The 27,758-nt window shown below is 41.3% G+C and overlaps 1 protein-coding gene across 10 annotated transcripts in view; it reads right to left on the bottom strand.

The window, feature by feature from the left end:
• The window catches only part of LOC110399780 (putative threonine dehydratase), a 51,646-nt gene that overhangs the window by 8,571 nt on the left and 15,317 nt on the right, over window positions 1–27,758 (bottom strand). For 3 of the 10 annotated variants that reach the window (XM_021399056.1, XM_021399062.1, XM_021399061.1), the window contains exons 2-9: window positions 13,417–13,759; window positions 10,345–10,461; window positions 9,270–9,511; window positions 4,413–4,578; window positions 3,075–3,171; window positions 2,089–2,164; window positions 1,342–1,467; window positions 43–210 (exon numbers count right to left, since the gene is read on the bottom strand). In XM_021399056.1, the coding sequence (XP_021254731.1) occupies window positions 43–210; window positions 1,342–1,467; window positions 2,089–2,164; window positions 3,075–3,171; window positions 4,413–4,578; window positions 9,270–9,511; window positions 10,345–10,461; window positions 13,417–13,759 (1,335 nt within the window). The other 7 variants (XM_021399059.1, XM_021399057.1, XM_021399060.1 and 4 more) reach the window with 6 other exon arrangements.

Raw genomic sequence — 27,758 nt, 5'->3', positions numbered from 1 at the left:
ATCACCTTTGTGCTCCATTTCACTTTTATCAGTCTGATTTACCTTGCTTCCTCCCGAGCCAAAACCTCCAGTAGCTTTGAAACATCTGCTGGGCAGTCAGAAATCACCAGCGAAAATCTGCACACTCTGCTTTCAAGGGTCAGGGCACGGGCAATGCACTGTTGCAGCAAATGTAAGTCCACATTTCCACTGCATATAGCAATTGCCACTCTGAAAGAGGAGAGAAAACAGGATTCTTGATTAGCTCTTCTCTGCAAAAGCATCATAAATCACTGCTCTTTCATAAACATACATTGCATTTCAGAGGGGCTCTTCACCCTCAGCATCAGCTGTGGGCAAGGTACAGGACCCTTTGGAGCGGACTGCACTCTACATACTGTCTGAAACCATTTTTGATTCACATTGCCTTTGTTGGAGATTTATTTCAGTTAGCAATAATTAGATGGAGAATTCTAGATCTGGTTCAAATTTAAAAAATGCAGCAGCACTTTCACTTGCAAAGGGAGTCTCAGACTCTTAACAGTTAGATATCATGTATGTTCTATGCTTTCTGTAAACATTAATTAAATCCATCTCAACCTCGCAAAATGAATACAGAAATGTTTGAAGAGCAAATGAAGAGCCACATGATTAGTCTCTGATAACCTGCAGAGCCAGTCCCATGCACTTTCCCTTTTATTTTAGCGGGGCTGAATTGAACTTTGTTGCCAGACCCTGCCAGCCTTTTCTGGGAAACTGCCTCAGTGATATTTCAACATACCACGCTGTGCATTGGAAATGTTATTTTTTCTTGAGTGTATGTACATATAAATACACTCCAGACTATACCCTGAGCTGAGGCTCAAGCTGCTTAAGTCCTAAGTGCTGAAGCCCAGATGTATAAGAACGGAGTTATATTTAATGCTGAGCACAAGGGTAATCCCAGCGACCGTCTGGGCAGGAGTTCCTGAGGCTGGAAGGCAGGTGTCACCCAGTGACTGCAGATGACAGCCTGGCTCGCTTGCTCTCACAGTAAAGTCCCACTGCAAACCACTGACTTCCATAAGTGGGAAGAGAAAAGGCAACACGCTGACAAGTCAGCTGGGGCTGTGCATAACTGCCTTTTTCCCAGTCATTTGAGAATACAGGAAAGTGATGTGTCTGGCGTTCAGACTGACATCTGTCTCATTCAGAGCAGTCTTATGACCCGTGAGTGGTATCTGCAGCCTGAAGTAGATGTCATGGATGAGAGCACTGGCAGCTCAGGAGCAGGAACTATCACTCCTCATCTCCATTTCCCATCACCATGGCACTCAGCCCCACAGCTCCCCACAAAGCCCCTGTTTGCAATAGCTGCTGTACCTTTTACCCTTCAGCTCAGGCAGCTTCCCAGCAACCAGTGCTGCAAGTCCAATGGCCCCTTCTGCATCAGCTGTGGCTCGCTCATACTCCAGCAATCTCAGCATTGAAATGAGGATGTCCTCCTCTCTGGGGGCCAAAGAGCGGTGTCAAAATGAAGCAAAACAAAACAAATAAAACAAAAAGCAACTCAAAACTGACGACAGTACATTTGTGTGTCAAGGGATTCCTTTAGTCCTGCTGGGAACATAATGATCCCACGGGGGTGTTATAGAAAGTTGTGCTGCTGGAGATGAATGGAGAGTCTTATTATTAACTATGATTATTTTTATTACTCGTATTATTAATAATACTAATGAATAATAATTATTATTTATACAAATAATAGAAATACATAAAATAAATATAGAAATAATAATTATTAATTATTAAAGGCCAGGGAGGTATTTTCTTTTACTAGAGCCATTGTGCTGGCTAAATCCCAGTAGGTAAATGGAGTCTTCGAACTTGGCATCTCAGTGAAGATTGGGAAGACTTCTGCCAAAGGCTGCTTTCAAGTGGTGTATAATGTGACAAGAGCAAGTTCTACATCCAGAGCATGAGGGTTATTAGCAGCAAGAGAAGTGTTTTTGCCAAAGGGGTTATATACACAGAATCAGGCTCACTATCTACAGTGTCAGGAACAGCATATTCTTCATATACAGCAATGCTTCCAAAATGTTATTTATACCACTGTTTTTCTTCACCTACCTCACAGCAACAACCTTATCCACAAGCTTCCCAGTCAACTGCAAAGAATTGCTGCCAAAGCAAAGTCCACTCACATCTGCAAATTTCAAAATACAAAAATATGAAGCTGGCTGCTCTAGAAAAGTTTAACATATTTTAGAGTCCAGACATTGTTCTATTTCCTTAACGAGCACAGCACATTGCTATTCTATGATCTCAGGTTGCTTGATTTTTATGACAAAAATGGATTTAGTACCAAAAGGCCAAAAATCTCCCAGGAATATTTTGCCATTTGGGGCTATGAAAATTCTGATTCCTCACTCGCACAGCCTCACAGTGAGAGCATCTCAGTGCGCAGTGAGGCCTCAGACAGAGAAGTACCACCGAGAGTGACACTGGGTTTGCAACCGTGTCTGGGCAGCCAGCAAGGGAGCGCAGGGACAGGCAGAACTTCCCGAGTTATGTGTTTTTTTGTTTTTTTTTGTTTTTTTTATAAAACCCCCATTTAACCTACAGCTTCAGGGGATTCGAACATCAGGTAAACAGGATATGGGTTGGGTTAAGACCAGAGGGTTTCTTATGCAAATTACATGGAAGCAATTGAATTGTTTATAAACACTGTTATTTTGAAAACAGCTTTGCTAGTCTAAATATTTAAGCACCAGATCTTTCGGCCTTTTGTATAAATTAGTCTTTTACACAAGAGCTTCCCCATTGACTTCACTGACTAAGACACTGAATGTGAGCACAGTGGTCAGATAAATGCTCTCATGTTTCTAAGTGTTCCCCAAACATTTCATGTACACTGGAAAGAGTACTGCACCTCAGAGAGGGGTGCAGATTGTAAGACAGAACCTGCTTCTACAGCATGAACTAAATTCTGACTCTTCAGACAAGGTTTTATTTAAATATGTTTAAATGGATTTAGTTGGAAAAGACCACAATGAGGTGGGTGAAATCAATTATAGCCTTTATTTTACATCCAAAAGAAGAATCCATTTTCTCACCTCCATAGAAGTGGTGGTTGTTGCAAGCCTGGTCTTCAGCTGGGTGGCCAGCCTTCAGGGACTGCTGCAGTACAGGAAAGCTTTCAGATTCAACCCCCTGGAGAAGGCAAACAACAGCATTTTTTAGTGTTCAAATTATAACAGAAGTCACCGTCAAAGTCAACTCCAAAAAATCTACACCATGTTTCTTCTTAGAATCAGCAGTAATACAATTTGAAAGTCACTCATATTCTAAATGTACATTAGCTTTCCCATGTAGTTTAAATTTAGAAAGGGATGGAGAATATTTTTAGAACAAATTTCCATAGAAATTTCAGAGTAAACTGAAAATGAGTACAAACTGCAAAAAGCTTTTCATCTTTATAAGCATATTGTTTTTCAATAGCACGAAAGACACAGAAGATGATAATGTGAAAGCCAGTCTCGTTGTCATGTATGGGATGATGCATGGATACTGAGGAGTAAAAGTAAGCGGCAGGGAATTTGTTGCAGTATTTTAAGAATTCCTTCAGAGAAAGTGTTGATTGAAAAATAAATCTTGATTGAGTATCCCTCTGCTATTTCACAGCTGAGAAATATCCATTCCGTGATTAGTATAAAGCTCCTCATTTTCTTATCCCATTTATTTATCTCATTCCTCATCACTTTTGAAGCAGGAGAATTATGTTTGAAAAGCATATATTAAGAAGCCTGATGTTTAAATTAATTACTGTCCCCTTCTACAAGGGGAGATTCCCTTACATCAGCAATGTCAAATACATCTATAAATTACAGCAGCAGAAGTTTCTAGATGTAAATGCACAGCACTATTGTATCTAGGACAGCAATGCCGCATTATGGATCTTTACATCCCTCTTGAAAACATAGAAGCCTGCTAGCTTGGATCACGAATAATTCAATTTCCTAGAGTATTCACAATAAAAGAGAAAAGAAAAATTGCACATGCACTCAAGTTGAGTTACCCAACCATGGCAAAAACAAAACAAAACAAAACAGTAATCAAGGACTTAAAGAGACTTTTCCACAACAGTTGTGCAGTCACTGAACCACAGTATCTTAAGGGTCAAACTTTTCCAGCAAGAGATCAATTCAAAACACAGAACTGGATTTCATTTGCTTTGGAAGAGCCTTCCAAGATTTCTTAAATGCAGCCAGAAGGCAGGAGGCTGCCTGGCTCTCAGGTCCATCCTGCAGGGAAAGGCCATGACCACAGGGAGTCCCCATCCCCAGCACAGGCAGTCTGTGCCAACAGATCACTTATACTCCAGCACCTTTTGAAATACAATCTGTGGTGAAAGCTGTCAAAATGCAACTCTTTCTAGGTGAGAGGGAACTTACAACGACAGAAATACGTGGATTGAGGTGTTTGAGTGCAGCAGCTGAGCCCGCCAGCAAGCCACAGTGGCCTCCTGCTGGGAAAATCACTGCATCCAGCTTGGGCACCTGCTCGTACATCTCCAGCCCCACCGTGCCCAGGCCTGACAGGTACACAGCACTGTCCTCTCTGTGGGAAGGAAAGGCACAGATCAGCAGGGCTCAGCTCTCAGTGCAACAGGATTTCAATCTTAAAGATATCATTCAGCAGGAAAAATACACGAGTAAGTGCACAGTGAGGCCAGGAGGTGACATGGCTGTCGCATGCTCAGTGAAGAGTGACATTCTCTACTGGATGAAAACGTTGTGCCATTGACAAACAGGGTGGAGCAAAATCAAAAGGTGAAAAAAAGAAATGATGACAGAGCAAAAACCCTATGAAAAACAGAGGCACAAGTCCTTTAGGTACAGCCATGTCAGCAAGCATTTCAAGACACCTGAATCTCTCTGCACCTGGGCTTAACAGGGGTGCTAGTTTTCACATAGGAGTCCTAGGATTAAAGCAGTAAACAGTAATCAGTGAGAATACGCAGTGCAGTCTGGCCCTGGGTAGGCCTTCCAAATAGCCTTTAGGCTGAAGAGCCCATCTCTGTGTTGTTATCAATATCAGGGATTTACAGAGCTGGTAAGGAAATAAATCATTTTTCCATCACCATCATTTCTTAAAGCTTTATGAATTTTGAACGTTGCGGCCAAAACTAAAAGCAAAGTCTCAAAAGGAGTTCTCTTTCTCTCTTTACTTATAAGTGGAAGTTAGCATTCATTATCAATGCAAATTTTTATGAAATTCAAGCAATTTTTTTTGCAGATACCAAACAGACTGCTCCAGAGTTCAGTCTTTTCACAGGGCAGGGCCAGTATCTGATGCTTTCACATTGCTCTGGAATACCTAATGAAAAGATAAGCATTGCATTTGTCTGCCAAAATTCTCACTAGCAAAATGCTTCCACACAAAGGTAATATAATGAGCAGAGTAAGGACAAACGGAGTCAAAAGACTGAAGAAAAGTCCACTGTGCCATCATATGATTTACTTGGATCTATTTATAAAAGATGTTTGGGATTTTATTTAGATGTTGGCAATGCTGTAAATGTAGGATGACATATGAATGAAAGACATGAGACCTCTACGTGCCTGTATAGTCTGCTTTTTCTTGCCAAACAGGATTACAGATCCAAAGATGTCACTTGATTTACTTTACTTTACCCAGTACGCTCTGGTACTGAAGCTACACTCTTTATTACTGCTAAGACGTGCACAGGAGTGCAGAATGCTGCCAGGTGGAGACCAAGGCCGTCTTGAGAAATGACTTCACATGTAGAACAAAACACAGCAGATCCCTCAGGACAAGAATTGATACAGCTACACAGGAGAAGAGGAGATAATGACCTCCCACTGCTGTACCAGGCGTACAGATGTAGTCAAGAAATTACAGAGGAACCAGTAACTGAACTCTTGAATTTATTGTCTTTATCAAAATACCGAAGGAGCTCTTTCCTCCTTTCTATATGTGACAAAATATATTACTGGATTCCTGATTTTTTTTCTGTAGTCTTATTCACAAATAAGATTCAGAACTTAGTTTGCAGAGTTGCCTCTGCAATGGTTACGTGGGTACCCAGGGGGACTTGTTAAGATGAATGAAGATACGGAATACTGAATTTAAAAGCAGAACTGCTCTGACTAAAAATTGTTTCCAAAGAAGAGTGCTCTGTGCATAAAAATTTAGTAGATACGAAAGAGTGTTTCAGATAATCGTGTTTTTCTTGCTAATATCCAGTTAAAATACCAGATCACTGATCAGCCTTCAGCTCCTTGTAATAAAGTGGGTGATGTTATTTGCACTGTAAGTGGTAACTTGCTCTTTCATTATCATAGTGAAGGAAAAGCAATGAAAAAGGGCAGATAATTCTGAAGATTGTACATTCAAATATGTATTTTTGAGCGAGCGCTAGAAATCTGGCCCTTTGCCTTCTGAAACATGCAACATATCAGTAATCAAAATGGGCTGCCAGGCTGCAGGTTCACAGTGAAATTCTGACTTGGCAGTTAGCAAGCTCTGGTCCCCTGTTCTCCAGATAAAGGGCTCCAAAGCTACCTGCTGCCCTCCTTAGAGAGCTGGACTAACCAAATCAGAAGTGAACTAGGAAGTCTCATCAGTATTTGGATATGGAGTCACACAAGAAAAAATTGGACTCCTAAGGAAGGAAGGTGAGTAATTCATTGTGGCACCCTAATATCTCACAAATCAATCATTCTCACATCATCCCAGAAGTACTCTGTTATTTATTGGCAATCTTCAGGTTATAAGGTATAATAAGGTCCTGACTAAGCATCTATAGAAACTGGAAATCCCATGTTACCTGAGCAGCAATTACGTAGACTTCATGACTGAATTCTGTCTTGGAAAATCACATTTCTTTCCTGGAATTTCACAGGAAGTTACAACTCGATGAAAAATTCCCTCTCCTAATTGAACACCTGCATGCTCATTTTCATAACACGGTATTTTAATTGCACTCAAGAAATTGGAAGAACTGACATTGACACGCCCAACTACAGGACATTACATGCACAGGTGAGACTGAAGAGAGTCACGTAATGCCTCTTCAGAAAGGAAAGAAGGAATTGTTGGTCAAGGAGATCAGAGAACCCACAAAGGCACTTCTCTCTATTCCAGCAGTGCTGCAACAAGTCTGATCAATAAATATATTTCATCTCTTGGATCTCATCTGTGCTACCCTAGAAGAGGACAGGGTCGTGGATGGTTGCAGTTGTTTTCACTATTCACTTCTTACTTTTATTTTTTTCTCTCCTATATTCAGTGAGCAATAAATAAAGAAATAAACCCACAAGTTTGCATTGTGTGGGAATGCTTTTAATATGTGGAAAAACATTACTGTGAATTTTTAGGGATCAAAGGAAAGAGTTGCTGGGGATTCTAGGAAAACTAGAATTAAAATAAAATGAAATTCCATTTCAGAAGTTCCATTCTAAAGCAGAAGAATGGCTGGACTTATACAGGCAGCTTTGGCTGTGGTGATGAATGTGTGGCAGAAACATTGAAGATGACCTCTATCCACGCATGCACTCCTCTCTCTGGGAACATGCTCCCAGTCTATACCTAACAAAACGTGTTATGAAAAGGCTCACAACTGCAATAATTTTTTTGTTGCTATTTTTCAAGGGTTTTTTTTCCTTCAGATCATGAAAAATTTCATCTGTGAGGAGAAAGGTTTTAATCAAACATAGTGATAGACTGGATAACTACTTCCTACTGCTTGAAATACAATAAATCAGAGTGCTTTGATATTATGAATGATAATGTCATTTGGAACTCATGAATGCCAGGTGCTGAAATCCTTAATACACACTGCCCCTGGAGCTTCACGTGCCCTGAGAATATTGACCTTTCATAACACAAATAATTATTTGGGTAGGAGGTGAAGATTAAACATGAAATGACAGTACAACAATTTAGTTATTACGTGCAAACGCAATAGCTGATGCAAGCCAGCTGGGAGTTAACACACTGATTGAAAAACATCTGTCAGATATTTGGAAATCACAAGATTACGGAAAGCTGTGGGTTTCAAAAAGAACATAACTGGGTTTAAAATTCAGCAGAGTCTAGGGTACTTTCCTTGCAAGTCTCAGTCTAAGGAAAGGCTGTGCCCATGGCAACAGCCGATGTATGCCAACCAGCCCTGTAGCCATCAGCTGCTGGCAGAGCTCACCGTGCAGCTGTAGAGTACAATTTTTAATATTGCTTCCCCAGTGAACCAGCTGGGAAAGAATTAAGGACATTCTCCATCTTGTTCATTCTGAAATCCTCTTTCCAAGCAATATCACTTGTTATCACTGTGTTTATGGCAGTAGGGCTAACAGCCCAAGGGAGCAGGCTCTCACTGCAGCAGGAGCCATACAAATGCACAGTGGTGGGTAAATCCTTGTAGCCTACACGGAGGCAGCAGTGGCCAGGGAGTCCAAGATTCCAGCTCAGTGCATCAGAGGGAGCTATGTCATGATAATGATATGGTAACGATCTCTGCCCTTTCAGCGATCTTACTTGAAAAAAGGTCAGAAGAAAGAAAAACAAAAGCAAAAGCAGCATAGATTGCAAGGAGAAAAGGGGAAAAAGGGACACTGAATCAGTTTGAAGTAATTTTACCTACTTTATCTTGTTCTAATTGTGTTTTTATTTGACCTGGCTTATTCCATAACCTCAAATAGCTCACAAACTCCTATTTATAATTTTTTTCAGCTTCTTTAACTTATAATCAACCTTAGCTACTTTAAATACATGTGTGAAGTAGCCTCCTAATGAGCTTCTTTCAAGGCAAAAACAATTTTGTCAGTCACACAGGATACTCTGCAGCACTAATCTCTTCTACCCTACACTTCCAAACCCTTTGCATTAAAGGTTAACTTTTACCCACCTTAATCATAAGAGAGAGACCGAAAATGAATGCAAGCCTCAGTGCATACTGACATGTTTCATAAAGATTTAACATATATCCACAAATTTTTATATGTATATATACACACGCGAGATATATCCATATATTCATCCCATGAAGTTCCTGATCAGGAAGTTTGCCTAAGCTGGGGAAAAGGGAAGGTGTTTCATTTTGGTTTCCATTCCAAACTTTTACAGAAAAGTTTACTGTTTGTCCCTTAGAAAATAAAATTCTCTGTACCTCAGTTATAGGAGCTTTTTGATGACATATGAGCAAATTTTAAGTTACTGACAACTAATCAAATGACTTGTTTTTATCTAATGTGTTACAGTCTTTCTAAACAATCCGACTTTCCACTTACTCTTCGAGGTAGAGATAACCATTCTCCTGTGCCAACCTTCTTGCGTGCATCTGGGAGTCCTTAGCTGTAGTGCCATAGGATATAACCATGGCACCATACTCACGGCACATTTTCACTCTGGCAGGGGAAGTGCTGGTTGACATAATGACAAACACTGGAATACGAAGCTCTGAGGCATGGTAAGCAACAGCCATGGAAAAGTTCCCATCTGAAGCCACGATCACCCCCTTCCTTTGCTGATCCTAAAACACAGAAAAGTTTAATGCACTTTATGTAGTGTCACAAACTTGTCCCATATAATTCTTGATCAGTCTAAAGGTCTGACTTTTTTCTATTAGGAAGCCCTCTTTTCCTCTGCTGTCTAATAATGTTATGGTGTTATGAAACAGTACACACATTTGGGGTGACTTTAGGACACAGAACTAAGACAGTATAAGATCAGACCCTGTTCCCAGGTTCCGTTCTTATTCCATTCTATCGGTTGTAAATACCCAGCTGATCACAAAAGTCAGTATCTGGCCCCTCAGAGCCGATATCTGTTCCCTCTTCCTTGCCTGCAGGAAATGATTTTGTTTCAGGTTTCCGCTTAATAAAAAAAATTATTCATAACCACCATTTCTGGGCTAATGTATCATGCCAATTATTATTACTGCAGAGATTCAGTACCCTCCTACAACAACAGGAAAGCAGGCAAAGATAATGTAAAGATACTGACATTCATCACAAAAATCATTCGGTGATCCTGAGCCTTCTCATCATCCATTGTCACTTGATTTCATTGTCACTTCAAATTTGGTGGTTTCAGTGTATCAGAACACATACACATACAAACACTTTCATCTAAATGTCACAAGAAAACACTAAGTTTATATTTTGCCAATTATTCTTTCAAATATTTTTAAGAACTTTACCAGCGGATTGGCCATGCATAAAGAAGTAAGATATTTTACATTCAGATACTTGCAGACCTATCCGCGGTGTTTAACACAGTGGTTCAAAAGACAAGAAACACCACAGGTAAAGTCTAACTGTGTTTGATTGCTGTGAAACAAAACAAATCTATTTATTTTTATACCTGAGGCAGCGATGTCAGGAGATAAAGTACACCTCGCTCCTTCACGGATCCCGTGTACTGGAGAAACTCTTTCTTTAGGTAGATGTCAACTCCGTACAGCTTGGATAGCCTGGAGTACTGGAGTATAGAAACATGGTTATTGTAGTGATGAACCTAAAACTAAGACAAATCTTGCACACCTTGCAGTGAAATATTTATGCAGTGGCATAACGGACTCTGTAAACAGCATTGGTTTTAGTCTTACTGACCAAATACAGATTAAAAAAAAAATAAGTACTTTCCTGAGAGATGGATTAAAAGATACCTTGACAATGTATTTTCAGTATTTCTCTCAAAAAGCTTCTGGCAGCGTTGTGCATATGGTATATCTTGTATATGCTATTATGAGTGGGAAAGATACGTCAGATTGTGGGATCTTCAAAGTGTTAAGAATTTTTATAAACTAAGCATATTTGAAATGGATATTTGCCTTAAGGTACGCAATTAAATACTTCAGATTAATGTTTCCAGGAATGTTAGTGGATTTGCAAGTATTTATTATCTTCCTCGCCCACAGGTGGGGCCAGATTTTCTGATTTGCTTCTGAAAATCCTGCACTAGGAGCTCCCACTTGCTGCTCCCTGTGAAAATCTGGCTGCAGAACTGAAGTAAAGTGCTTAGGAAACTAAGAGGATAGCAGTTCCTAACCTAAACGGCCTAAATTATGGAGACTGCTTAAACAAAACGGAAGAGAACTGGACATGAAATGCTGCTTTGCTGGACCTTCACATACCTCACCAGTTCCACCATTTCAGTTTTTAGAGCATCTTGGATTATTGAGCAGACAATAAGGAAAAAGACTTGAGGAGGCAAATCTTGTGACTTTATGAAATTGCTGTCTCCTACATTTTAAAATGCACATTAGTCATAGAAATGGTGTGCTTCAGATATGTCTTTTTTTAAGTGTTGATAGTCAATATTTTAACTTTTCAGGTTATCTTTTTCTGCTTCCTTTAACTGAGGCTTTTTTATGTGGCATAAATACAACAATTACTTCTAGCAATGGAGGCGTCAATACTATATTCATCTGTAGCGACTCAATGTGTGACCCTGTAAGACTCACTGACCCACTCTGCAACTTTTCCCTTTTGTAACCTTGCTCTTATCTAGGGACCACAGATACCATGCAGCCTCTGCTTGGCATCCATGAAGCCAACACAAAACAACACAAAGTTCCTACATCAGCACCCAAATCAATGCCCAGTTCAAAGCTCAGTCCTTGCTTCCCTTTACTTACTACCTCTGTAACAGCTGTTACGATCATGCATCATGGCACGTCTCAGCTTCAGGCAAACTGCTGCATAAGGATCCAAGAGGATGCTTCACTCATGGTACTGCCTGGGGATTAGGAACCAGGATGCAAAGTGTTTCTCTGTTCAGTTAACGGAGTGAGTTTTATTCATACTTGCTTCTTTATCCAAATGAGAGCTCTGAAAGTGGCTCTAACCTCCCACTCCAGAGTTCAAATAAAGGTTTTCTGTATTATTCTTGACACCACCTGGTGCTTTCAATATTTTCCTTTTGAACTGGTGCATGAAACGGACACTAATGACTTCTGCATGAAGATTACTTAGACTAGCAACAGTCAGAGACTCTATTAACAAACAAGTGGGGATTTAGGTTTTCCGCTGTTCTGAACATCCTAAAGGCATAGGTCATAAAAAGAGGCCTGTTTAGCTTGGCACAGCAAACGCAGGAAGGGGATACAACTGTGCAGCATAAACCTGCCACGGACACCCAGGAGAAAAGAGTTATTTAAGTTAAGGGGCAGAGCTGCCTGAGAGCAAATGTGAATTGGCCCAAGAGAAATTAACTGCTTGTGAGCAGGAGCACTGTCAGTGTGTGATGAGTTCCACATCACACAGATGTCTGCAGGGGCAGAAGATGGGCTCCATGGTTCACACTCCTTTTCCCTCACCACATGCAGAGCAGGAGCCACGCTTAGGGAGCAAGTAGGTGGTCTGGAGGTTGGGGCTGAGATACAGATCCCACTGGTGGTGAGCTGTTGGTGGGACCCATCCAAGCAGAGGGTGTGAATGAGTCCTGCACTGACCAAGTGGCCAAGGCTACCCTTATTTTGGGAACTGAGCTAAACAAAAAACAAACAAACAAACAAAAAACCACTGAAAATCATTATGATATCTCTAGATCAGGCACTGCCTGGGAACCAGCAGAACTGCTGTGCACTGCAGACCCAACCGATCTGTTCCACAGGCTGCCAGACCCAGATAGGGTCCTTTTCCCATGCAGGCCAGAAAGACAAGCGACAGCCAGTGAGGCCAGTGGGGTGCCCATGGGGTCAGTGGCAGGGAGACATCCCTTCAGAGTGGCATGGGGCTGCTCCATTCAGCTGCCACTTGGCAAAGACTCTCCTTTCTCACTGCAGGGAAAAGAGGAGATCAGCCGCACAATGCCTACAGCTGCTTTCCTGAGGAGCTCCCAACAGCAGAAAGACAACGTTGAATCCAATAGCTGAAGTCACTGCACCTCTCTTATGCCTTAAGAAATGCTTCTGCATCTACAGTGAAAGTGTCCCCATGTGTGTGTTTTTCTCAGTGCCCTTGTTTTGCTGAAGAGGCACATGGCAGAACCACCTGGTCACAGAACAGATCCAGCCTTACCAGGTTTGCCAGGCCAGGAAACAACATCTGATCCTTCACACTTCCCAAATACGTGGGCTTGTTCCAAACCAGACCCTCTCACATCACTCCTTACCCAGACACTAATGTGGACTCTTTGTAGCAAGGGTTTTTTTACCGGGAGCATAATACCACATTGCATTAAGTCTGTGCCTAATGTGGTTTATCCTTTGTTTACAGGTCACCGCAATTGTCGAGGATTACACTTTGCAGTTAGCGTAAACAGGTAAGAAGAGAAAATAATTACTGACAGTTCACAATAACTAATATGAACTCAAGTCATCTTACACAAATCTGCTACAAATAGCACTCTTCATTCATTTCTGACCAACTGCTATTAGAAAGAAAAATAAAAGCAATATTGAGAGAATTTAATGACATAAGAATCCCCTACCATGCAAGGGGTTTTCTGAACACCAGACTGGATTTTGAAAGCTGCTGCACTAATGTCTTCAAATCGAATGAGCTTGTTGTGGCTGGACAAGCTGGTCCTGCTGCTTGACTGAGGGACGAGGGAAAGAGCATCCCCAAGTAACTCCTCGTTACGGCTGACTATCTTCATTTCCCACGTCTTCACATCCCCATTGAGGTAATCCTCCTCAACGAAATCTTTCAGTCTCTCAGGGTTGATTGGGGGTGGCCTCTGCCCAATGTGTCCATTTCTTATTGGCCCATCCTTACAAAGGCGAAGATCACAAAGTGCTGGGGCATCTTGTTTCTTTATTTTACTGTCATCCCTGGAAATAAATAGGAAAGCCTAGATGATTAAAGGCTTGAATTTAGCATTTAAGTTACTCTTAAGTCAGTTGCACATCTCAGTTGGTCTTTGCAAGCCTCAGATAGGCAGACTAAATTATTAACATCTTCTTACCTATCTTGTAGATGGATTGAAAGCTACTGTGATCAGTCAGTTTTCACTAAAGCCACAGGTGACCTGACATGCAGACAAATTGAGAAAGTGCCACAGCCAACTAAATAGGAAAAATATCATGCACGCTGTCCAGGCAGGCAGACCTTATTAAGTACTTGGTCTTGGCGATGGTCCTAGATCAGGACTGCAGAAGTGTTTGAATATGTGAAACTGCTGTAGGCAGTTTCATTTTTTTTTCAAAAAAGGTGAATAGCAGAGTATTCCCTCACATTTAATGGCAGCAACATGTGACTATGTTGTATGTGTGGCTACTTAGCAGAGGTCTGCTTCTTTGCTCTTGCGTACCTGCAGAGCATACTCTTCGCAGTTGTCAGCTGCCTTGCGACAGGAAGGAAATTACTCTGATAAGGGATAGCAATGATATGCTACTAAGGAGCTATAGAACTTGGACTCCAGATCTGTGAGCTAATCTTTCACAGATAAAAGTGCCTGTAGGTAATAAGACACTGTGATGCCATGAAAACTCCCTTCCCCAAGGAACCTTGGAGACACAATTTGCAACAAAAACTTGCAGTAGCTCTACCATAGCCTGTCTTACTATAAGGTCTGCAGTATTCAGTAGTTCATATGCGATAATGTAGGATTTTGCAATCCTACTGATTAAATGCAAGAATTCCAGAAATTCTCAGAATTTAGAAAGCAACAAGAAGGAAAAAAAGCGTTAAGCAGAAGACTGGTGATTTGGAAAAGAGATACCATGCCTGGCCTGTGCATGTAACTGCGCAGATAGTATAAGTCTCTCAACATAAAGTACTCAGTATTAATATATTTGGAAGAGATTATTTTTTAAAAAATAAGCATGCTAAATTATGTCAGAGATTTCAGTGTCACTGTAGACAAGAAACATTTTTTGCAAAATAATTCGGATTTAAGCTATGCAGTTATTCTTTGGCACAATGGGTCAAAGCAAATGTTATCCTAATTTTAGAGCAGCAATCATGGTAATGTGCATTGTAATAAGTTCCAAAAAGAATTTTAAGAACATTTAGAAACAGTTGCTTTTTGAGCAATTGCCCTACTTTTAACGGTGTCCATTTTCTGTGTGGTCCCATAAGCTATGCCTGAAGCTCTGCTTCCTACTACACGTCCACTTGTCCCATTGAAGAGTTCACATTGCAATATGGGCAGCATAAGAGATTCTAATATTTGAATCAAGTACTATACTAGTGGCATCAGTAATTCTTAAGTCTCCTCTCTCCAGAATTTCTGGTATCAATACTTATTTTCTAAAACATACAAACAAATAAATGGATATTTACACAATTGTAATTTATGTTGACACTTAAGATTCAAAAGATTATCCCAGGAGCGTATCTTAAAGCTGATACACCTAAGGAGAAGACACTGTGTTTTCAAATTAAATAGTTTATCAAGTAGATCTATTCTACCCTTTTCTGTCCACTTCTTCTCCTTTGGAGTTAAAGAGTCGGAACATTTTGCAAGGATGTTTGACTTGCAGTGTTAGGTCTCATGCATGTTAGTGAGCCTAATGCAAATACAAGAATCAGATCAAACTGGCTCCTTGTGAACTTGTTATGGCACAGCCCATGGATCTGGGAACCAAATGGGGCTATTGCATAAACAACAGTGCCGTGATGTAAGAGACCACATCCCTGCTACCTTCAACGCCCCCCAGAAAGTAAAACCATTTTCTACACCACAGTAGCCGATTACCACTCCAAAAAGAGTAGAACATATGCATCTTATCTCTAATTCTCTAATCATGTTATCTAAAGTGTTTAGCAAGCATTAGTAATGAATGATATTATACTGGCTGTACGTATTGAGTGAAATACAAACAAAATATAACTTGAGTAAAAGCCTGTGATTTTTCTAGATGATTTTTTTTACTGACCGGAATTTGGGATAGGGAATACACTTTCACTTCTTCCTGGTGCCTGCTGCAACAAACTACAAAAAGTCTGTTAAAAAACACAGGCAAATGCGACCACAAAAAAGTCCACTGATGAACCAGAGTTCCGCCAGAAAGCACAAATTACAGGGTAACACCCGCCCATTCTAGTGCCTTCAAATGTTTTCTGATCAGCCAATATAAAGACAAAAATAGGATACTGATTTTTTGGCCCTATTCTGAGATTTCCCTTTTTTCTTGTCAGAACAAAGGATGATTTTGCAGCAGAGCTCTCATGAACAGTGAATATCTGCCAAGGTCCCTAATGAAGACAATGTCTTATAACCATTAAAAAAAAAAAGTGAAATGTAAAAAATGTGTAATCTTTTCAAGCCTGAGATAGTTTTAAAGCACATCTGAAACATTAACTTCTCAGCACATCATATGGAAACAATCATCTGTTTGCATCTGAAAGGTCAACAGCCTCGTTAACAAAGGAACTTCATTCTGTTATTTTATATACTATTTTCTTCAGATTAATATTTTTTCTCCTTCTAAGTTTATATTTTTCAGTTACATTAGTGAATGACATTTTCCCCCTTGAAACCATCTGGGTGAACACATCTGTTTTCAAACCTACAAGGTAAACAGTGGTTTTAGTTGTGACAGTCGATCACAAACAGGCAACTAATACTCTATTGGGTTAGACGTACTTCTCTGCTCAAACACAGCCCACAAGCTTTGCACAAGCCACCTCAATATCCATTTCCTTTACAGGAGCAGTCAATGCCAGCAGCGAGACATGCAAACGGCGACTCATGACTTCCCATGCACAGCACTAGAACATGGCTCCTTGTCCAATGGTCATGCCCACCAGATGAAAGTGCGGAGCCGATGTAAATACAAACCCTGGCGCTAGAAAACATTGTTCCTTTCAAAGGAATTGCTTTTCCTTTTTTGGAGTTTGTTTAGGAAAGTTTTCACGAGAAAGTCTGTTTATCTCCAGCATAAAACAAATATTCCGCTGGAAAGTTTTGTGACACGGTTATAAAACATGACATTTTACCTTTTAAGTGATTAGTAAAAGCAAACATGATAAAAAACAATTTATAAACCTACTTTTTCAAGAACAGCTGCTCAGCATAACTGCAAAAAATAAAAGAGAAGATCCATATGCAGACATTCCACAAATAATTAAGGAACTGGAAGAATTATCATAGTTATCAACAGACAGCTTTAAACAGTTTAAAGTCTCAAAGCCAACACAAAGCCAATCTGTGAGGAAATGTACTCCTACAATGATAAAACACAACAACCCAGAATGAAGCTCTGTTTCTAGGCTGTTTTCTTGAATACGCTGATATATTTTCATCGAGTCACACAACACCAGGGAAAACAAGTTTGGAAAAATAGTAATATTAATAAAACAATAAGTTATTAAAAGCAACAGAAATAATGTTTGGAAGATACAGCAGTGATAGCACATGCTATACCCAACGCTACAACAGCTGTCTTCGTTACAGGGAGAAATAAAGGCCCAAGCAGCTATCCTGTGATGACAGGACAATTGTAAGTCTCAGTCAGGTGAAGCACACACAGATTGAGTTCTTCTGATTCCCTGTGGGAACAGATTGAACAGGTTAAACTCATTGCCACAGGATGCTATGAGGGGCAGTCATATAAACGCGTTCCAGAAAATACAGTACAGCTGTATGGAGCTTGGTCTAACCAGTCACAGTTACATATATTGTTCAAGAAGCTGTCTGTGACCCAGGAAGGCCCTAAGCACTTGTTTGGCAGACTCCACAAGAGAATATGAGAGAAAGTTGCAATTTTGAGCATCTTATTCTTGTCTCCAAGCTCCCGTTACGGCCGCCACTACAGAGAAGATAGGGCTAGATGGCCCTTTGCTTTGACCCAGTGGTGCCTCTCCTATAGCATTTTGATTTGCTGACATACCTAGAGCAGCGTTGGCATGTTTGGCAACGTGTCACAACAGTGCATTTTAAAGCAGAAAAGAACATTCTCACTGAAAACTCAGCATTTCTCTGTGATTTCCACAGCAGTTTTTGTCACATTCACAATGATACAGACTCACCGTGAGGAGGGGCTGACAGCACAGTAGAAGCTCCATATTGTATTTTAGCATCCTTAAAGCTCTATGTCATGACAAGAATTTCAAACTCCAGCCATCTGACATCAGTCAGACTGATCAGTAGCACAGTGCAAAGTGGCTGGTGCTAAGCCTGAGCACCACATCAAGTCATCCCACTGAATCAGGATTGACCTGTAACTCAACATAGGAGTACATGCACAGACATCCATATACACACGTGTACTCTGTATATGGATTATTTTAAATTCATTCTTTTTTAATGTTATTTTGGGGAAGAGGTTTCCCCTATGTTCATATCTATATGCCGCCACCATCTTCATGCTCCACACCCCCCCCACACACCTCTTTCTCCTCTGCCTCAGATTTCCACACCCCTCTGCAATACTCCTGATTTATTGCCATCCCTTTCCTCAGTACCTCCTAAACCTTCCTGTTCCACCTCAGCTCCTTTTGGCAATATAAGCACTGTGAGCTCTCTTGCTTTTGCAAAATCACCACTGACCCCTCCCAGTACACTTGTTTGTTTGTCTATGGGTTTTTTGTTTTTCCCCAAACACAACCAAATGCTGCAATAACAGCTGTTCTTAAATGCCTCTCAGCAGCCTATTCAAGTTGGTCTTGATGAAAGAGAAAAGATGGAAGAATAGAAAATTGCCTTAGATAGCCAAAGTCCTACAAATCATGCAGAAATCACTAATATCCAGCCCTAAACAGAAATACAAAATCAGTGAATAGGAGCTCACCTTTGATGACAGAAAGTGGGGCATAGACAGACAGTGTGACTTGCCTAAGACTCCTGCAGGAAGTTCGTAGCAGGGCTACTTATTTATCAGAGAGTCTTAAAGATGAGGAAATCACGGCTTAGTTCCTAGCCTGCATGACACAAATGCTAGGGGATGTATGCGCTTGCGGCCATCCACCACAGACAGGCACAAAACAACCAAGCCTTGATACCAAGACCACTGCAAACACTGGTAACTCCACTTGTCCTGTGCAACAGTTTGACAAAATTATGTAGTATTACAATGAGTCCAAAGAAAACTGACACTCATGCAGGGCATAACCAGGCCTCATCATTACTTTTGAAAAAATGTACCTTTAGTTTCAGTAATTCAGAGTAACTGCAGCTGGAGCCCAGCAGCGTATCTGCTTTCATTGATGGTTATAACCCATCTCCAGTCTTCTGTACCCATTACTAGGATGTCATTGCCTGCTACTGGCACTAGCAAGTAGGTGCCAGCTGCAAAAAAAGATAATGAGAAAAAATAATCTGAAAGCAAGAGGAACTCAAAAGGTCACCCCTCCTGGTTACCTCTGCTCCAGCATCTCCCAAGCGTCCCTCGTACAGACTCTGAGTGCCTCGCAGAGAACTCCCATGTTGTGAAGGTCAGATGGTCAGTACAGAACGCTGCAACAGCTTGGCAGTTAAAATTCTCACATAAGTTGACTCTTCCTCTTTAAGCTAAATCTATTCTGAATTTAGATGTTCTCTTGTAATGAACTCATTTCATAATTCACCTATGCTACAGAATGAATAACATAAACCAAAGGAGAGGAAAATAACAGTTCTGTGATTAAAGGACTGGTTTAAGTTTCTCAGTTCGCTGCAGACGTGCTGTGCAACTTTGGGCAAGATATTCTTCTGGTGTAAGAGTGGGAACTTCTCTTCCCCTTCAGGGTCCTTTCTCTCAAGCTGTCTGTTCTATAGGGGCTTATGTGTATTAGAAAAATATGCTTTTAATATTACAAACTTATGCAACAATTTGTAGGAAGTAAGACATTATAATTGCCCCTTTTTTATCTAACATCTGGGAACATCAGATCTTGCTAGTAGTGTCCAGATAAGGAAGAAAACTAGGGAACAGGAAGAAAACTAGGGAAAAGGTTAATAGTGAAGTTGTGCCAGCATGGCTATGTCACACGGGTGCAATCCCATGGCCAGTGCCCTGCAGTGGCTCTGGACATCTCCTAAATTCCCCCCTTGCCTGAACACAGTAATACACACAGATTATAAGCACTGGAACAAAGGTAACTGCAGAATGTCTGTCACAGCAGAATGCAATACAAGCTGTCCCAAGGGAAATTTTTGGCCATCCCTAGGCCTGCCTGGGATTGTCCTAATACATACTTCTCCCACAGAGAAGTCAGAAATTTGAACATCAGATTAAAGTGCTCACAGCTCCAGTACTTCCAGTGGATGACTCCAGGAGCACCTCACAGCCACAGAACCTCAGGAGACACTGGAAAATTACAAACAATCTCTTTTTTTTTTCCAGAAAGTAAGGAAAGGAAAATAGAAATCATTACCTATACAGCGCAGCGACTAAATAAACAACGAGGCGAAGCAAAACTCCAACTATGATACAGTAAGGAGGCAGGAGGGGTCCAGGGGAGGTCATGTCCACGGGCCTGGCCCTGGGCGGACCCCAAGGGCTGACCAAGGCCCCTGCAAGGGAGAAAGGAGCTCTAGTTCTAAGTCAGACAGCAACACTCTCCAACCTTTGCCAGAAAGGATCGTAGTCTTCATCTTCCCGGTAGCGCTCCCTGGGAGTTCTGTTTTTTAACACCCTGGAGTAGATAAACTGTGCTGCAAAATTCATTGTAATTCCAGGTGCAAAGCACAGCGGCGACTCTGCGGGCAGGACACACTTGCCTGCGGGCAGCACCAGCCCTGCACTGCTTGGGTGGGAAGAGACAGCGACTTGTTGGGAGCAGCAATCCAGCGGGGGTGGGGGAGGGGAAATGACTTTGAGAGACGGTTGCTGCTATTTAAAGAGATTATTTCCGAGGCCAGCCTGTCCTTGTCAATTTGAGTCAGGGCCTGGATTATGCTGGGTGACGTTCTGTTAGCAGGACACTTGAAGCTTTACTTACTTACTGCTTAGCTGCAGAGCATGATCTGGGCTTACCACAGGGCCTGTGATTTAACAACATGCACTAGGGTCGACACAAGTAGCAAGGAAGGGCCAACTTCTTTTCGTGGTGTTTGAATCACATGCAGAGATCCTTTATGGCAGCACTGGGGGACACACAGGCCTTTGTGACTGAGGAAAGAGGAGACTGGCCACTCCATTTGGGTCTTCTGGCCAGCTCATGCAGATAGACAGAAAGGAAAAGATCATCCGGAGAAAAGACTGCAGTCAGTTATAAAAAAAGAAAGCATCGAAATCTATTCTTCTTTACCCTAAGGGGATTGGTGAAGGATTTCCGAACACGAGATGGCTGTGTAGTGGGATGGGGACGGGAGCCCTTCTGCAGTTCTTCTCTTCCGGAGCGCAGCCCCCTGTGCACAGACTGCTTGGGGATTGGCCACGTGTCCCTTCCCGGATGTCAGGGTTCCTCGGTATCCTCTCTGCTTCCTGCTTATAGCATACAAAACTTTAACCGCTAAGATAGAGAGCGCATTGTAATCTAACCCAAGCTGTGACCTTACCCTTACCGCAGAATACACTGACCAATATAATAAACTGCTTTATAGAGAAGAGACAGAATAAATAGTCTTCTGGGAGCTCCAGGAAGCTCTGAGCCATGTTGTTTGAGCCTTCCCTACATAGGTATGGCAGACAGATCCAGGCTCCCTGGACTTCAGCACAGAAAAACTCTAGATTCACCACTTCTTCCGAAGTCTCCCATCCTCAAACCTTTTGCCCTTTGCTTTCCAATGGTGGATGTGCAGGCTGTGGAGCTGCTTGTGCTGTGCATGGCCATAACCCTGCAGCGTGCTGCTGCCAGAAGCAAGACAACAAAAGTGCAGCCAGCTGCTGCCAGCAGAGCAGCCCTAAGAGTCAAGGTCAGGACGGCTTCACTGCTGCCTTGAAGCAAAGAGAGAAGGTGGGTGGAGTTGCAGCTTTACTCAAAACACATCTGAAGTGAAATGGTGGACGGGAAAGGGAACATAAAATAGTAAAAACTGCAATACCTAGCTTTAAGATGGTTGGGAGTCCTGATAGATGTATTAGATTCCTAATCTCCTTGCAGCTAACTATGCAGATGAAATGCAGATTTTGAAGAGGCTGAGTAGGGAGCCACCAAAAATCTGTATTCATGTGATAAAGAAATACTAACATTTGGAGCTCCACAGCATGCTCCTCCCTAGCATTTACAGCTGCACGGAGGCATCACCTTTTCGTCTGCCTTTTTCCCTCATGCCCAGTAATACACTTGCAGGTGGATACGTATTACCTTCTTCACGTTCTGTTTAAGCCATGTCCATGCCCACACTGCCAGCTCCCCAGCTATGTCACATAAGCGCGTTATGCACCTTTACGGAAAGGGGCATACTTCCCTTCCTCCTTTCCACAGGTGGACTCATGCAGAGAGGGACACAACAACTTGCATAAAAACAAAAAAGGGGTCAAGTCCAACTTTGTATGTTGGTCAGGGAAAACGCATGAGAGAGTTGCTATTCCAAGCACTGCTCAAATATTTTTGCTGGATAACAACGAACACAAAATGCATATGAACGAAACTTACCACAAAACCTGCACAGAGGCTTATTTTACCATTTTTAACTGACAGAGGAATGAAGTCAGAAAGAGCAATATACCACATTGATAGAGTAAGATAAACAAACCCATATGGTAACGAATGCTTGAGACTTTACACGAATTCATCTCCCTACCAAATGAGGCCCAGATCTGTGATTGGCGCTTGCAAACCAAGCAAAAATGGTAAAGGCATTTTGGGGACAATTTGGCCAAGCAGTTGTTAGGGAAACAGTGCACCAAGGATTTTTCAGGACAGAAGTACATGAAGTGCTAAATCAGCGTCCTTCAAAAATACTACCAAACAAGCAGCTCACTGGGGGAAAAGGGTACACGGAAACTTCTGCTGTGGATTTAGGCCCACGTCAAATGTCCTCTCAAAATCCTTACCTAAGCGTGTGCTGGAAATGCTGACTGTGCATCGTGGTAATTGCTGTAAGTTAACTACGACCATTTTCTGAGCTGCTTATTTCCTTAATGAGAGATAAACGGTTAAATACACTATTATTAGATGCGTCTTCCTTTCATTCTTGCCTGTCAAACTTCATTGTCCTTACAAGATCCTTAAGCTTTGTCTGCCACTTTATGTACTTACCTTCACTATCTTTGCACACAGAGATGATGGCTGTAGATACCAGTCTCACTTTCCCTTTCTCAAACAGATGGGTTTTGTCACCCTGAACAGGCACTGTTTTCTGAGCATCTATGTGCTTTCTCTGGACAGAACACTTCTTGTTGTTATTTAAAACCTTTCAATACCTCAGTGGCCTTTATCTAGAAATTTAATCTGGCTTTCTTCTTCCTGATCTATTTCACTAGGAAATTCTTATTTATTTAATTTGTCTTTACCAATGCTATTATTATCAGGCATTGCCATATCTGCTACTGCCTAAAACCCAGACCTCTCCAGCAGAAGGCAATACTCCCATCAATGACATTTTTCAGGGGTACGGTCTCACACCAGAACACCTATGGTTCAGTATGCCTTTGAATCAACACTAGAGGCCATCCAAATCAGATTTACTACTTAACCTTGCCATTTTTTGTCCTGCTTATTAAAAATATAAGTTACATTAAAATGAAAGATTTAATTCATTTATAGCAAAGAAATCTTTTTTTTTTTTAAATTAAACTTTTCCTGGCAATGCCCAAGATCTTAAATCCTGAGATTTATAAAGTAAAAAATAATCCATGAAGCTTTATGATAAGTTCTTTTGGACTTCCTTAAAGAATCCCAGTCTTTGATCATATGAAGTAGGAGTTACTCTCAGCTGTAACACCACTACCTCCTGGGTGAGGGCAATAGCAGCAGAGCATGGAGGATGGTTTCTTTCCAGTGTACTACTCAGCACTGTGCACAAGATTAGTGAAGTACTTGGTTACTTCTTCAAAAATTCCTGTAGGAATATTTTTTTTCAAGAAGCTTTTCATAGAGAGAAGCATCCATCTGTCCACATCTTAATATTCTTTAGGCCTTTTTATGCAGGATTTTGTCTTAACTTCTAGAGCACCAGCAAATAGTGAAAAGCAAACACTTAGTAAAGAATTGTAAGCAGAAATCAAGCAGAAGACAAACCTCAGGTGTTAACGTGTTGTTGGAAAGGAGGTAACTTAATCTCAAGACTCATTTCTACTGAATTTTGAAGATTCTAGTCCATAACTATCTGCAACCTGAAGGGCTGAAATTTACCCCGTATATTTGTAAGCAGATTCAGTGCTTGATTTTTCTTTTTAGCATTCGTTTCTTCCACAGAAAGCACAAAATCTATGTCTAATTTTATGGTAAGAGGGGAAGAGAAGAAGGCTATCCAGAATGGAGAGTTTACTAGTTTTGTGCTCCTGTATCAAGACAGTTATAAATATAGCTGAAGGGCAATGTTTCTGCAAAGTTCACAAGCACATATCTAAAGGCGTGTTTAGCAAAGGATCACCTCAAGCACAGATTTTACGCTTTTTGTTTTGAAGTGAACCAAAGGAAACCATGATTCAGCAGCAGTTACAAAAATGTTAAGATGGTCCTCACAGCTCCTTCTTGATTTCATTGCCTTTTCAGAATGCAGTTGTCAGGGGAGCTTTATAACTGATACAGTGGATGCCAACAGTGAAAGTCATGACAGTAGGATGTCACACAGTCTCCTTCCCACTATCACTTAGAGCATTCAGTCAGGCACTGGGAGGGAATTCAACCCCTTATGTGCGGTGCTGACTGCTGCATCTACATCAAAAAGCATGTTGATCGCAATGGATCATGATATGGCTTTGAACTAGTTGGCCAAGAAGGTGTTATATCCCCTTAGTGATCTCCCTGATCTATTTTTCTGTAAACACCTTTTTCTAGCTGAGTGCCTCTGAGTCAATGATCTGCACATGGCTCTTTTCTGTTGCACTTGAAACATCCAGGATGTCCTTATTTCTCTTTAGTTTTGCACTTAACTGGCAAAAGTCTCCTCCATCATATCATCTTTTAATATCTGAACCTGCTCACCTTTCATATATAACCTTAGTCCTGACTCAGTTTGAAAAACACTAATGCCTCTTAGCTACTGGAATGAAGTGGGTTACTTTCATTGTATTTGTTCATCTCAAATAGGATCAAGATGATCACTACCTGCAGACTGAAACACGTGGAAAATGAGCAAATGTCTAAGGAATGGTCCAGTAACTGCTCAGATTTAGAAGTATGGATCAGAAGGCTAACCAAAGAATTGACATGAGCAACAACATATCTGCCCCAGGTAGGATAGGTTGGCACTGAGTTTTCTGCCTTTTGCACTGATGGTAGTCTGAGCCGCAGACTATTTGGTGACTTTGAAAACGGAAAGCAGTGCCTCATTTTCTTGAAACCAGGAGAACTCGGTTTGGAGAGCACAAGGAGAAACAGCTCCTTAAATTTAGAATTACCATTGTAAATAAAGTCTTCATTGAATTACAGGACTTGAAAGATAGTCTTGAAGGGTTAGCCAAGCTTTTCCCCCCACAATAAATAAAATTAATGACATTTCCAACCTCAGTGGGTGGGACACGATAGTCTGTCCAAAGTGGAGAGCTCTTTGCAGAATTTGGTCAGATACAGAAGGAAAGAGGGTGGACACAGTCTACAGTGTTGCCAAAAAAAACACAAAGGAGTTGTTCAGAGTAGCAACACAGAAAACAAAAATGGTAATTTAGGATTATGCAATGCATTGGTACAACAGGAATATGGTGGTAAACCACTAAAGAAATCAGCGTGGATAAATAAACGTAGAAAATTTAAAAAAGAATTTCCAATAATAATAATGAAAAGGAATAGGCAACATTTTCTTCTTTAGCATATAATTTCACTTCCCTCTCAGTTTCTGCATAAGTCAATACTTATAAAGCAGTCCAGATTTTCGCCCTCCAGTGTTTATATTTTTCAGATAGCAACTGAGTTATGGTATTCTACATTACTGCTTATTATCTTTAGGCAACTCAGAAAAGACTAAGGTAGACCAGAATCAATGGAAACAGATCCAGCTTTCTCAGGGTATATTTTATAGGGGCTGAGAAAAAGGACAGGGATCAATTCAAGGAACACGTTTGCTAGCACGTGAGTCTAAAGAATAGTCTGGGTGTGCTCTGTGTAAGGTTATGATGTGGGACAGACTATCTGCTTATAAATTACATATTTTGAAGAATGGATGAGACATTTCCTAAGACAAGGAGCAAAACCTGACATCTGAGGTCCAAAACTTGTCTGAAAATATTATTTAGAATTAGACCACTTAAGGATACAAGATGCAGAAACAGTATGTTAAAACAGCTGAGCAAAAATGGGAAACTACAGCATAAAGCTTCTGCTTTGGCAATAAAACAAGCAAATAAATAAAAAGTTCCCCCAAAACAAAACCAACAACACACTCTTTACTATCAGAAGTAAAGAACAGGTAAGAATCAGTAAAGCATTCTGCCTTCTGCTGTTTGGGATATCTAACTCCGTGATGTTCTTCTTATCTCAATTTCAAATTTAGGATAACATTTTTAATACTTGCAGTATTACAGACAGTAAATTACCATTACAAATGCACAAAAATATCAGATGATCTATTCAAATCCACTTTGCAAAATGACAATTAGTGAACGCTCTTTAGGTGTTCTGTACACAAGGTACCTTGTGCTGTCACGGATCCTGGGCCTTTAGTCTTCTCAGGTCTAAAGCACTCATGTTCGCATTAGTGGAAGAGGCACCAGCTGAAAACGCACACCGTGAGCCCTGCAGTGAGGTACCAGTTTGTCCCTGCAGAGCACAGACACAGTAAATAGTGGAACATGTTCCACCATTTCAGAGGGCAGCAAAATGTAACAGCAGCACCATATAACTGGAGAGCTTTACTGTAGTCATTAGTTTCATGTACAGTTACAAAAATCACAAGCATTTAAATGACAAGTGGATGTGACCTGAAACAAAGGTTTGTTTTGTTTTTGTTACAGAACTACTCAAACAGATTCTAATCTACCACAGTCTATAGATAACTGCTAAAAGACGCTTTCAAAGGCTCAAACGGCCTTTAAAGATTTTTGACACATTGGACATGCAACTGCAGTGAAGAACACATGCTTGCTTCTGCCGAGGCAATAAACACTTCACTGGAGCACTGTTCCTGGGATGGGCTGAACTCCTTTGCTTCCTGGTTAGCGTAAGTAATCCCAAGGTCAAGTACATAACAGTCTAGAGCCTGCTCCTTTAGCCCAGACTCTCATTGATCTAAATCCTCTTCCCTCTCCTCCCGCCGCATCTAATTAAATCGCTAAGCTCTAGGTTGCAGCTCACGCTGTGCTCAAAATCAGCTCACCCAGCCCACATCTCAGCTTCACTGAGCGCAATTGTGGGAAGATCAAAACAAATCAAAAGCTGAGCAGAAGATGGGGGCGGAGGGACGGAGCGGAGCAGCTCCCAGGGCCAGCAAGAGGTATCCTGGTTGGCCACCTGCCAGGCAGCAGGGCAAGCAGGGCTCTGCCATTGCAGGCTGCCTTGCCAGCACCGGGCAGCATGCTCAGCGCCTTCCTGCGCTCTGCCCCTGGCAGCCTCAGCCTGGCCCCAGCCTCTCCTCCTGCCGGCCCCATCCTTTCCTGCTCTTGGTATAGCACCTCTTCATTCACACGAGCAGACCACTTTCTGCTCCCTAGACTGGTGTCAGCTCTTCTCAATTCAAACCACCTGTCCTGTCACCTTCTTGTCATTTACCTCCTTAATGATAAAGTTTATGGAGAACAGATTGTCTTGGAATTATAGTCCTGATGACTCAAGTGACTCCTCCATCCTCACTTCTGGTGCTTCTTATTCCTTAAACACATGCAACAAACCCTTCATTCCCTTTCCATGTATTTTATCCGC

Source organism: Numida meleagris, chromosome 5, assembly GCF_002078875.1.
Source record: "Numida meleagris isolate 19003 breed g44 Domestic line chromosome 5, NumMel1.0, whole genome shotgun sequence".
NCBI lineage: Eukaryota > Metazoa > Chordata > Aves > Galliformes > Numididae > Numida > Numida meleagris.
This window is presented reverse-complemented; position numbering and strand designations above follow the sequence as displayed.